The 14,271-nt window shown below is 37.0% G+C and overlaps 1 protein-coding gene across 4 annotated transcripts in view; it reads left to right on the top strand.

The window, feature by feature from the left end:
• Positions 1–14,271, top strand: part of LRBA (LPS responsive beige-like anchor protein) — a 736,343-nt gene that overhangs the window by 519,475 nt on the left and 202,597 nt on the right. For all 4 annotated transcript variants that reach the window (XM_027117137.1, XM_027117135.1, XM_027117138.1 and 1 more), the window contains one exon: positions 6,982–7,097. In XM_027117137.1, coding sequence (XP_026972938.1) covers positions 6,982–7,097 — 116 coding nt within the window. The remainder of the gene's footprint in view (positions 1–6,981; positions 7,098–14,271) is intronic.

Here is a 14,271-nt window from a genome sequence, read left to right as displayed (position 1 = left end):
TGTCTATGTTTAAATAGCACCATCATCAACTGTTTTCTTTCTTGGTAGGTGTTAATGCTTCATCAGTACAATTTAGTTAACTAATTTAAGAACTAGGAGGAGAGTTAACACTGGGATTTTTCTATTGATTGAAATGTATTAGCAGTAGAAACTTAGAGTTTACTTTTAACATACCTAATTTTGTGTTGATTTTGATTAGTGTTTATTTCAATTTTTTTAGTTAGTATCTTATTACAAATGCAATTGAGATAGAATCAACAAATAATAGGATATTAGCAGGAGCTGCAGTTATCCTAGGCTGGAGGACTTTCTAAGAGGATGCACTCCCATGCCCATTGGCAGTTGGACTCAGTTCTGCACCAAGTCTTCCTCTCCATAGGCTGCTTTTGAGTGACTATATGACTTTCCCCAGAGCAAGTGATCCTAGAGAGAATGACAGAAGCCCCAGTGTCTTCTTATGACCTAGCCTTGATAGTCACACGCCATCATTTCTGCTACATCTTATTTGTTACAAGTGAGTTATTAAATATAGCCCAGGCTCCATGGCAGGAGAATCAAGTTCCACCTCTTAAAGAGAAAATATCAAAAAATTCGTGGACACATAACAGGTTACAACTTCTATGTAAACAGGATACATAAAGAGGCCCTTCTGGTTTATTAGCCATAGTTGCTTTACAATCCCAGTAAAGCTTTTGATTCAATAATTTTATAATTTAATGAGGAATTTCAGGGGTCAGGAGGAAGCAGCTCAGAATGGCATAGTATATTTCCTTATCTTAATAAAAAATTCTACTGATTATCTCTCTTTTGTTTTTAAAGATATATTTATTTATTGGCTACGTTGGGTCTTCGTTGCTATGCGCGGGTTTTCTCTAGTTGTGGCGAGCAGGTGCTACTCTTGTTGTGGTGTGCGGGCTTCTCATTACGGTGGCTTCTCTTGTTGCAGAGCACAGGCTCTAGGTGCGTGGGCTTCAGTAGTTGCAGCGTGTGGGCTCTAGAGCGCAGGCTCAGTAGCTGTGGCGCACAGGCTTAGTTGTGCTGCAGCATGTGGGATCTTCCCGGACCAGGCTTGAACCTGTGTCCCCTGCATTGGCAGGTGGATTCTTAAGCACTGAGCCACCAGGGAAGTCCTTACTGATTATCTGTTTATTTTAAAAAGAGTTTTATGTGTTGTCATACTTAGGAACTCTTTGTAATGTTTTCCCACAGTTAATGAAAGCTGAAAGTCTTCATTTATTAAGTCAGTCAGTTAAATAGATCTTCAGCACTTACAGTGTATCAATCACCCAGTAATGTACAATATAAATATCATCTTGCCCACAAACATTTAAACAAATATGTAAATAAAAGAAAAAACCGTGTAAGTGAAGGAAAGATGTTTTAGGTATTTTAATAGTGGTTAGTGGAGATGGAGTGCTTTGGATAAGATGGTCAGAAATGTCTTCCTATGTGACTTTAAATTTTGATTTGAAGGACTGGAATCAGCTAACCTTTGTAAGAGTGAATAGCATGTGTAGAGGCCCTGAAACTTCGAGTGTTTTAAGGAATGTTGGAAGGCAAGTATCACAGGCACTTAGTGATTTCAGGAAGACAGTGTCAGTTTGGAGGCGGGAACTTATTGTAGAAATCGAAGTAAAATGTAGTATCATTGAAGAGAGACATCTTTTTTTTGGGGGGGGAGTATAATTGCTTTACAATGTTGTGTTAGTTTCTGCTTTACAACAAAGTGAATCAGCTATTTGTAAACATATATCTCCTCCCTCTTGAGCCTCCCTCCCACCCGCCCCCCCATCCCTCCCCTCTAGGTCATCACAGGAAGAGAGACATCTTGTTTAGAGACTTTAAGGAGATACAATTTCTGTGACTTGGAGATTAGCTAAATTTGGAGGATGATAAAAAGGGGAGGCATCCAGTGTGTCTCCCCAAGTTTCAGCTTGAACTGCTCAGGAGCACAGACTGAGATGGGGAACACTGTAGAAGGAGTACCTGTATGCATCTACCCTCCCATACCCCCCATGGTTGGGGTTGGGGGGCAGAAGTGAATGAACTGAAAAGGAGAAGGTTAGTGTTAGATCTGTTGAAATTTAAACCCCTGAGAGATGTCTAGACTGAAATGTTGAATAGGAAGTTAGATATAAGAAGGTATGGCTAGAGTGCAAATGAAAAGCGTAGTAATTGGGAGTCATTACCATTTAGATGAAATTTGAAGGCTTGAGAGGAAGTGAACTCACCTGGGGAGAGACATAGAATGGGCAGGAGAAATGAGAGCTGCATTCTGAGGAAATGCAACATTTAAATGTTAAGTAAATGAAAGAGAAAAAACAAAACAAAACAAAAACAGAAAGGCCTTGAAAAATGGGAAATCCAGGAAAATGTGATGCCAAAGAATGAGAGTATTTCAAGAAGGTAAGATTTGATGAAAAATCAGTAAGACGTAGACTGAAAAAAGGCCATTGCATGTAGCAACAGCAGTTTTTGGCTGCCAGAGGTTGATTGTTGTGTTTGTCTATTCAGTATCAACAAGTTCTAGTTGGCAAGCAGGCCCTTGAATTTTGTTGCAGCCTTTGGGCTGTCTCTCTTAATTCTGGTTTAGGTGTGAGACTTCTGACTTCTCAGTCAATAGGACATGAGTAGGTAGAGATATTTGGATTAAATCCTGACCTACTACTGTTGGCAAATATCAGGAGAAGTAATCCTACTATCACTCGTCTACCTGTAGCTCTTGATCTGGAATATTCTCTGACACTTTATGAGTACTTGACAGTATAAGCATATACACATCAATACCAGTTATAAGCCATAACAACATACTGAACCAACCCAAAGTTTCTACCTACAATATCATTTTAGTTTTCTCTTCACTAGTTTTGCCCAACCCTATCACTTGATTCAGGCTTTTTTTCTTTTTTTTTTCTGTAAGGGAACACTAATCAAGGAGTTTAACACATAAATAATCAGAGGTTATAACAGCTACCAGGAGATCATATTATCTTGCAGTCTGAAGCTTGGTGTGAAGTACATGGATGAGGTTAGGATGAGCAGAGGTTAGGCCATAGGGGGTGACTGGAGTGGTAGGAGGGCTTTTTTCTCCTTTTATTTCTTGCTCCATGGTCTATACCAGTTTCTCCCTTACATACCTCCCTGCATTTAGAGTGCCTGGGCTTGGGAGCTCCTTTTTTTTTGTTTCCAGACATGCTGCTGCAGCTCTTCAGAGTAGCGCTTGGTGCTTTTGGTAACTTCTGCACTCAGCAACTCCTCCTACAATGGTACAGAGAAGGACAGTGATTTGGGTTTCTGTATCCAAGAGAGCTATAACATATCAAAATTATGGGATGCAGCTAAAGTAGTATTCAGGGGGAAATTTTATAGCTTTAAATACCTATATCTGAAATACAGAAATGCCTAACATCAGTAACCTAAGCTTCCATCTTTAGAAACTAGAAAAAGAAGAAGAAGCTAAATGGAAAACAAGTAGGAAAAAGTGACTAAAGAAAATTAGAGCAGAAATCAATGAAAAAGAGACAAAAAACAATAAAGAAGATCAATTAAACGAAAGCTGATTCCTTAAAAAGCTCAATAAAATTGACATTCTTTTAACTGCCTAACTATGAACAAAAGAGATAGTATGAATTAACAAAGTCAGAAATGAAAGAAGGGACTGCACTGCTTACCATGTAGAAATTAAAAGGATTAGAAGGAAATATCCTGAACAGCTTCAGCCTACAAATTAAGACAATTGAGATGAGATGGGTAAATTCCTAGAAAGACAGAATTGTCAAAACTGACTCAAGAAGAAATTAAAATTCTGAATAGACCTATAACAGGTCCATTGAATTTGTAATTTAAAAACCTTCCCACAAAGAAGAGTCAAAGCCCAGATGGCTTTACTGGTGAATCTTATCAAATAGATAAATTAGAAAAGATATCAATCTTTCATAAACTCATCCTCAAGACACAGGAAGAAGAAACACTTTCTAGCTCATTCTATGAGGCCATCTTTAGCCTAATACCAATGCTAGGCAAAGACATCACAAGAAAAAACAAGCTAGCAAGAGAAAACTGTAGACTAATATCCCTAATGAACATGTATTCAAAAATCCTTTACAAAATATTATCAAACCAAATCCAGCAGTATACAAAAAGGATTATAAAGTAGCCATGTGGGTTTTATCACAGGAATGCAGATTGGTTTAAATGTGAAAATCAATTAATGTTATGCATGAAGTTAATAGAATACGGGACCAAAAAAAAGAAAACCCACATCATCATCTCAGTAGACACAGAAAAAGCATTTGACAAAATGAAACACGCATTCATGACTAGAAAATCTCAACTGACTAGAAATATAAGGGAATTTCTACAAACAGATAAATAGCAACCATCAAAAACCCACATAACATACACTGTACTTAATGTTGAAAGACTGAATGCTTTTCCCCTAAGGTCAGGAAGGCTAGGATGTCTTCCATTGTCACCACTTCTATCAATATTATATTGATATATAATGTGTGCTAAGCCTGTGTGATAGGAAAGGAAGGGAAGGGAAAAATCAAAGGCATCCAGATTGGAAAGGGAAATGTCTTTATTCCTAGATGACAAAAGACATGTACAATTTTTGCAATGAAAAGTGTAAAACACGGCTGTTAGAAAGTAAAGACAGACGTCAATAAATGGAGACATTCCATATTCATGGATCAGAAGGTTCAATATGATTAAGATGTCAATTCTTTCTCAATCTATAAACTTAATACCATCCCTGTCAAAATTTAGTACACTTTCTGGGAGAAATAGAGAAGCTGAAATACAATGGATCTAGAATTGCCAAAACAGTTTTGAAAAAGAACAACAAAATTACAGAACTTACACTATCTGATTTCAAAACTTACCATAAAACCATAGTAATCAAAATGTGTGCTATTTATACAAGGATAGGCACATAAATTAATGAAACTACATTGAGAATAAAGAAATAAACCCTTGCATTTATGGTCAGTGGCTTTTTAAGAAACGTGCCAACACAATTCAATGAAGAAAGGGTAATCCTTAAACAAATGGTACTGTAATGACTGGATAGTCACATGCAAGAAAATGAACTTCAACACTTACCACACACTGTTCATAAGAATTAAGGTGTGTCATAGACCTATATTTAAGATCTAAAACTAAAAAATTTCTCAAATATAGGATAAAAACTTTATCATCTTGCAGTAGGCAGAGAGTTCACATGTGACACCCAAAAGCATAATTCATAAAAGACAAAAATTGAGAAGACGGATTTAATCAAAATTTAAAATGTTTGTGCTTTAAATATATCACTAAGTATGTGAAAAGATAAGCCACAGACTGAGAAATATTTGCACATCATGTATTTGATAGACTTGTATCCAGAATGTATGAAGACCTTTGACAACTCAATAATAGGACAGAAGCAACCCAATTAAGGTAAAAAAGATCTGAATAGTAATTTCCTCAAAGAAAATAAACAAATGGCTAATTAACACATGAAAAGATGTTCAACAATGTACATTAAAATTATAATAAGATACCATTTTACACTCACTAGAATGGCTATAATAAAAATTTCATACAATAGCAAGTATTGGCAGAGATGTGGAAAATTTGGAACATCATACATTGTTTGTTGGAATATATAATGGAAGACAATTTGGCAGTTTCTCAAAAAGATAAATATTAAGTCAACAGACAACCTGGCAGTTTCACTCCTAGGAATCTACCCAAAAGAAATGCAACCATATGTTCAGCAACAATGTGTACGTGAATGTTCTGAGTAGCATTTTTCATAATAGCTAAAAACTGGAATAATTTAAATGTCTATCAACTGGTGAATGGATTTAAAAAATGTGGTATATTCTCTATTCATACAATGGAATACTATTTACAATCAAAAGAAATGAACTGCTCATACATGCTGCCACATTGATGAACCTCAAAACATTATGGTTAGTAGAAGAAGCCTGATGCAGAAGATTACATGATGTATGATTCCATTTATCTGAAATGTTCAGAAACGGCTAGTTCATAGAGACAGAAAGTAGATTGATAGTTGCCTAGAGCTGGGGATAGGAATAGGAATTAACTCTAAATAGGCACAAGGGAAGTTTTAGTGTTGATTAAAATGTTCCAGAATACAATGTGGTGATAATTGCACAACTCTAGAAATTTACTTTAAAAAATCATTGAATAGTACACTTACAAGAGTAACTTTTGTGTTACGTAAATTATACCTTTGGAAATAAAGCTTGAAAAAAATATGTATCTTGTCCTTAGTAGTAGGAAGAACTGTGACAGCATACTTCTCTGAGATTCTGGGCTCTGAATGTAGTAATTAATCCTCCCACCTATTTCCCACTGCTACTTAGTATTGGTCAGTTGTATCCTTTGTTACTCACATTACATTAAGAAAACAGAAAACTTGGTCTACTATTAGGCTGTATAAAAGAATAATAGTTTCCCTTACCTTTATCCGAACCCACGAATGGACACCTGAGGAGCTGGGATCCTCTTTCCCCTATTACAATGGGTATACAAAAATAATGTTTAAATTTGTAATGTACAAATATGCTGTCTTTAAGAGATGAATATTTAAACTGATAAAGATGTGAATGCAATTTTATATGTATTACTTAGTTACTATAATTACTTTTGTATCAGTAAGGCAGTGAATTATTAATCATACTGTTATTAATCAACATTTATGGAGCCTAGATATTATAATGGCTTTGTAATGACAGCTTATCTTGATGAATAGAATATGGATAATAGACCTGTGACTCATCCAAATCATTCGTTTAACCATTAATTATAGATTGAAACATCTCCAGCATTCGTTAGTATAACATGAATAGAATGTCTCAGAATAATACAGATGCCATTTTGAACGAGCACAGAAGTCATGATTTATTATTGATCTAATTAATCTTAAGTTTAATTTGATTCTATATCAAATTCTTTTTCTTGCAGGCGTATCTCATTAGCTAGTCCTCGTCAACTTTTTAAAGCTTCTAATATGACCCAGCGATGGCAACATAGGGAGATTTCAAATTTTGAGTACTTGATGTTTCTCAACACAATAGCAGGTAATTTAAGCTCACATGTTGATGTATTTCAAATGATAAATTATTAATAGTGATATGATTAAATTATTTTGAGTATTTGTATAAATAGAGTCATTCCATGTAAAGCTAAAGGCATAAGCAAGCATACAAAGATGGGAAGAAATGCAGTATAGCTAAAGAACAATTAATGGTATAGTATGTGTGTGTGTTTGTGTTTGCGTGTACATAAAATATATATTCATAAAGGTATAATGAAAAAGAAAACTAGAAAGGTACTTGGAGAAATGTACTTGGAGACATTATGCAAGATTTTTTTTGTCAGTTTGAGGAGTTGGCAGTCAACTTACAGGGAAACGTTTGAAAGTTTTTGAACAAATGAGTAATATCAGAACTGTATGAAAAGTTGGAAGCAGTATGAAGGATAAATTATGGTGCAGAGAGTCTAGGTAGAGAGCAGAAGTTAGGAAGCAATTACATATAAAAAGTAATGAGGGCCTGCATTAGAGAGGTGACAATAGGAATTAAAACAAAGGATTAGATAACACAAGAATTGGGCTTCCCTGGTGGTGCAGTGGTTGAGAATCTGCCTGCCAATGCAAGGGACATGGGTTCGATCCCTGGTCCTGGAAGATCCCACATGCCGCGGAGCAACTAAGCCCATGTGCCACAACTACTGAGCCTGTGCTCTAGAGCCCATGAGCCACAACTACTGAGGCTACATGCCGCAACTACTGAAGCCCACCCACTTAGAGCCTGTGCTCCACAACAAAAGAAGCCACCGCAATGAGAAGCCCGCATACGGCACAAAGAGTAGCCCCCATTCACCGCAACTAGAGAAAGCTTGCGTGCAGCAACAAAGACCCAATGCAGCCAAAAATAAATTAATTAATTAAACAAACAAACAAAAAAAGATAACACAAGAATTTACAAGGTACAAACCATTTGCCATGCAGACAACTGAATGTTGGGAGTAAATGAGAAAAATGTGTCAGAAAAGACTTCCAGGCTTCTGCTCTAAATCATGAGGAAAATAGTGGTGCAATTAAAGGGAGAAGTCAAAAAATCGATCTAGAGAAAGATGATTTTACTGTGCTATCAAGATATCCAAGAAAAGAATTGTTGGAGTATAGGTTAAGTGAGGGTATTTGGAGCTTAGAGATAGGACGTTGGATTTCATCTGCATAGACAGGAAATCACCAAGAGAGAGAGTTGAGATTACCAAGCCAGGTGATACAGAAAGCAGTGAGGTAAGGTCTGGGGAATGCACTTGAGCATAACAAAAAGAAAGAGGGAAAGTTATTAAGGAAGAGAAGAGAATGACTGACCCCAGAGTTTATAGACTTAATAGGAGGAGAACTAAGGTGAAGCAAATGTCTTGAGATACAAGGGGAAAGGGAGAAAGGCCTTGGCCACTGTATTAGATGTGATGGAGAGGTAAGGGAGAATTAAGAGTGAGTACAGGCCATGACTTTGGCTTTAATATCTCAGGACTTATGGGTTACTTTATAAGGGTTTGTTTTCTTTCTTTTTTTTAAAAAAAATATTTATTTTATTTATTTGGTTGTGCCAGGTCTTAGTTGCGGCAGGCTGGCTCCTTAGTTGTGGCATGAGAACCCTTAGTTGCAGCATGCATATGGGATCTAATTCCCTGACCAGGGATCGAACCCAGGCCCCCTGCATTGGGAGTGCTGAGTCTTATCCACTATGCCACCAGGGAAGTCCCTAGGGGTTTATTTGCAAAACAAGCAAAATAGTTTGATTATAAGGACTGAATGGTTCGAGATTAAATGAGAATATTAGATGTAGATTACAGTTTTCTTGTGTAATAGTAAAGAGAGGGTGAGTTAAGGCAGTGGAGAGTAACTATGAAAGAGGAAGAGAGAGGAAAAGTAACAATTCACATTATGAGGGAGACCTGTTCAAGAGCTCAGGTGGAAGAATCATACCTCACAGAGAATAAAGACACTGTTGGAAAAGTGGAGAAGAGAGGGCGTAGTACGAAGAATTGGAAGTTCAGGGCTTACACTGAAAAAGTCTAAGATTCATCAGTTAGGGAGATACTCATCTGAGGGTCCATTGAGGGAAAGGAATAAAGAAAGTTTGAACAGTTATGTGGAATTTAGTAGGGATTGTATAACTAGAGACTGAAAGGATTTTTAAGTAATAATGAGAGACAGGGAACTTATGTAACAAGTTTAAATGGACATCTTTTGTACATGATAAATCAATTAACACCTAAATTGAATGCAGTGTAATAATTATGGACAGCATTTATGAAATGGTCTACTCTCAAATAACTTCTAGTGTGCCTATAGTGTCTTTTAAATATATCCCCTGTATATTCTCTTTAAAGAATAGAATCAATAATTTGTTTTGGATGGTTTTTACATACACTAGAGGCTGGGGTGGAGTCTCATGTTATTTAATATTTCTTTTACAGTGTTATCTGTGATACATATAGGTTCTCATGATATCTGGCACATTTCCCAAAAGACAGTCACTAGGCGTTCAGTAACTAAATATTGAATTTAACTTACTTAATAAAAGTCTGTTTACAGTGAGCAGGTACGTACTCTTTTTTTCGTAGGTACAGTAAACTTGATTATTTAAGCAGATAGGCTAAGAAGAGGATTTTACTGTTTACTAACATCTCAATCAGGAAAATGTGAGAGAATGGAGACATCAAAATAGACTGCTTTTTGTTGTTTAAGTTTGGTTATTTTTTTCTGGGAGAAGTTAAAATTGACAGAAATACGTAATGACATAAACACTTCTGAATTAAAATTGTCCTAGTTATTCATGTTTCCTAAGACTATTTCCAGGTCAATCAAGGAAGAACTCTGTTATTCTAATAGACCTCAAGCCCATGATGAATACAGTGAAATAAAATGTTAAAAGCATCAAATCAGGTTGTAGTCCTTGCTCCGCTCCGTCCAATCGGGGGACTATTTACCCTCTGCTCCCAGGTCTCTCAGGCAGCCACTCCCATGGGTACATGCCCAGAAGCTGCTCCTGCCCCACGCTCCCTTCCTCTGCCTTTCACTTCCCAGCTGCCAAGATCTTGGAAGCTTTGAAGCTCAACAGAGAAGGCAAATTCATTGAGAACAGTCTGTAAAGTGTCAAGCAATATCCAGATATTACCAGCACTCTGCCTGTCCCCTGCCTGAACCTGGGATTCTTCCATGGAGTGAGTGGTCCTAGGTCCTACACTGGCATTGCTCATTTGGTTGATGAAGACATATTGACAAAGTTGTTGTTGGTTATTCCCTTTTGCATTCTCACTAGCAATGCAAAAGAGGGACTGTTTCTCCACACCCTTGCCAACAGAGTATATTGTCAAGCTTTTGAACGTTTGCTAATCTGGTACGGCAGGACTGCCTGCTTGCTGAGACCCTCTGTAAAAGCTCCATACACCCTGGTATTGAGCTTTCCGAGGAGGTAACAGTATTCAGAGAGGGTCTTGGTGCTCCGACTGGGTGTCAGGCCTGTGCCTCTGAGGTGGGAGAGCCAAGTTCAGGACATTGGTCCACCAGAGACATCCCAGCTCCATGTGATACCAAACGGTGAAAGCTCTCCCAGAGATCTCCATCTCAAAGCTGAGACCCAGCTCCACTCAACAACCAGCAAGCTACAGTGCTGGACACCCTATGCCAAACAACTAGCAAGACAGGAATACAACCCCACCCATTAGCAGAGAGGCTGTCTAAAATCATAAGGTCACAGACACCCCAAAACACACCACCAGTCGGGGTCCTGCCCACCAAAAAGACAGGATTCAGCCTCATCCACCAGAACATAGGCACTACTCCCTTCCACCAGGAAGCCTACACAACCCACTGAACCAACCTTAGCCATTGGGGGCACACACCAAAAACAACAGGAGCTACAAACCTGCAGCCTGCGAAAAGGAGACCCCCAAGCACAGTAAGTTAAGCAAAATAAGAAGACAGACAAACACACAGCAGATGAAGGAGCAAGGTAAAAACCCACCAGACCAAACAAATGAAGAGGAAATAGACAGTCTACCTGAAAAAGAATTCAGAGTAATGATAGTAAAGATGACCCAAAATCGTAGAAATAGAATGGAGAAAATACAAGAAACGTTTAACAAGGACCTAGAAGAACTAAAGAGCAAACAGACAATGATGAACAGCACAACAAATGAAATTAAAAATTCTCTACAAGGAATCAATAGCAGAATAACTGAGGCAGAAGAATGGATAAGTGATGTAGAAGATAAAATAGTGGAAATAACTACTGCAGAGCAGAATAAAGAAAAAAGAATGAAAAGAATTCAGACAGTCTTAGAGACCTCTGGGACAATATTAAACATACCAACATTCGAACTATAGGGGCCCTGGAGGAAAAAGAGAAAAAGGAAGAGACTGAGAGAATATTTGAAGAGATATTTGAAGTTAAAAACTTCCTAATATGGGAAAGGAAATAGTCAATCAAGTCCAGGAAGCACAGAGAGTTCCATACAGGATAAATCCAAGGAGAAACACGCCAAGACACACATTAATCAAACTATCAAAAATTAAATACAAAGAAAAAATATTATAATTGGCAAGGGAAAAACAACAAATAACATACAAGGGAATCCCCATAAGGTTAACAGCTGATCTTTCAGCAGAAACTTTGCAGCCAGAAGGGAGTGGCAAGACCTATGTAAAATAATGAAAGAGAAAAACCTACAACCAAGATTACTCTACCCAGCAAGGATCTCATTCAGATTCAACAGAGAAATTAAAACCTTTACAGACAAGCAAAAGCTGAGAGAGTTCAGCACCACGAAACCAGCTTTACAACACATGCTAAAGGAACTTCTCTAGGCAAGAAACACAAGAGAAGGAAAAGACCTACAATAAAAAACCCAAAACAATTAAGAAAATGGTAATAGGAACCTACATATCGATAATTACCTTAAATGTAAATGGATTAAATGCTCCCACCAAAAGACGTAGACTGGCTGAATGGATACAAAAATAAGGCCCGTATATATGCTGCCTACAAGAGACCCACTTCAGACCTAGGGACATAAAGACTGAAAGTGAGGGGATGGAAAAAGATATTCCATTTAAATGGAAATCAAAAGAAAGCTGGAGTAGCAATTCTCATATCAGACAATATAGACTTTAAAATAAAGACTATTACAAGAGACAGAGAAGGACACTGCATAACGATCAAGGGATCAATCCAAGAAGAGATATAACAATTGTAAATATTTATCCACCCAACATAGGAGCACCTCAATACATAAGGCAAATGCTAACAGCCATAAAAGGGAAATCGACAATAACAAAATGATAGTAGGGGACTTGAACACCCCACTTTCATCAATGGACAGATCATCCAAAATGAAAATAAATAAGGAAACACAAGCGTTAAATGATACATGAAACAAGATGGAATTAATTGATATTTATAGGACATTCCATCGAAAAACAACAGAATACACTTTCTTCTCAGGTGCTCATGGAACATTCTCCAGGATAGATCATATCTCGGGTCACAGATCAAGCCTTGGTAAATTTAAAAAAATTGAAATCATATCACGTATCTTTTCCAACCACAATACTATGAGACTAGATACCAATTATAGGAAAAAATCTGTAAAAATTACCAACACATGGAGGCTAAACAATACGCTACTTAATAACCAGGAGATCACTGAAGAAATCAAAGATGAAATCAAAATATACCTAGAAACAAATGACAAAGAAAACACGACAACCCAAAACCTATGGGATGCAGCAAAAGTAGTTCTAAGAGGTAAGTTTATAGCAATAAAATCCTACCTCAAGAAACAAACATCTTAAATAAACAACCTTAACCTTACACCTAAAGCAATTAAAGAAGAACAAAAAAACCCCAAAGTTAGCAGAAGGAAAGAACTCATAAAGATCAGATCAGAAATAAATGAAAAAGAAATGAATGAAGCAATAACAAAGATCAATTGAAAGCTGGTTTTTAGAGAAGATAAACAAATTGATAAACCGTTAGCCAGATGCATCAAGAAAAAAATGGAGAAGACTCAAATCAATAGAATTAGAAATGATAAAGGAGAAGTAGCAACTGGCACTGCAGACATACAAAAGATCATGAGAGATCTCACCTCATATAGGTGCCATTTTATTGGCACCTATATGCCAATAAAATGGACAACCTGGAAGAAATGGACAAATTCACAGAAAAGCACAACCTTCCAAGACTGAATGAGGAAGAAATAGAAAACATAAACAGACCAATCACAAGCACTGAAATTGAGACTGTGATTAAAAATCTTCCAACAAACAAAAGCCAAGGACTAGATGGCTTCACAGGCGAATTCTATCAAACATTTAGAGAAGAGCTTACACCTGTCCTTCTCAAACTCTTCCAAAATATAGCAGAGGGAGGAACATTCCCAAATTCATTCTACGAGGCCACTATAATCCTGATACCAGAACCAGACAAAGGTGTCACACAGAAAGAAAACTACAGGCCAGTATCACTGATGATCATAGATGCAAAAATTTCCAACAAAATACTAGCAAACAGAATCCAACAGCACATTAAAAGGATCATACACCATGATCAAGTGGGATTTATCCCGGGAATGCAAGGATTCTTCAATATGCGCAAGTCAATCAGTGTGATAAACCATAATAATAAATTGAATGAGAAAAACCATATGATCATCACAATAGATGCAGAAAAAGCTTTTGACAAAATTCAACAGCCATTTATGATAAACTCCCTCCAGAAGGTAGGCATGGAGGGAACTTACCTCAACATAATAAAGCCCATATATGACAAACCCACAGCCAACATCATTCTCAATGGTGAAAAACTGAAACCATTTCCTCTAAGATCAGGAACAAGACAAGGTTGTCGACTCTCACCACTATTATTCAACATAGTTTTGGAAATCCTATCCACATCAATCAGAGAAGAAAAAGAAATAAAAGGAATACAAATTGGAAAAGAAGTAAAGCTGTCACTGTTTCCAGTTGACATAATAGAGAATCCTAAAGATGCTGTCAGAAAACTACTAGAGCTAATAAATAAATTTGGTAAAGTAACAGGCTCAAAATTAATGCACATAAATCTCTTGCATTCCTATACACTAATGATGAAAAAAATCTGAAAGAGAAATTAAGGAAACACTCCCATTTGCCATTGCAACAGAAAGAATAAAATACCTAGGAATAAG

This window comes from Aethalodelphis obliquidens, unplaced genomic scaffold, assembly GCF_003676395.1.
Source record: "Aethalodelphis obliquidens isolate GAN/ISIS:26980383/991018 unplaced genomic scaffold, ASM367639v1 scaffold17, whole genome shotgun sequence".
NCBI classification, from domain to species: Eukaryota; Metazoa; Chordata; class Mammalia; order Artiodactyla; family Delphinidae; genus Aethalodelphis; species Aethalodelphis obliquidens.
The sequence above is the reverse complement of the archived record's forward strand: the minus strand, read 5'-3'. Positions and strand labels throughout refer to the sequence as shown.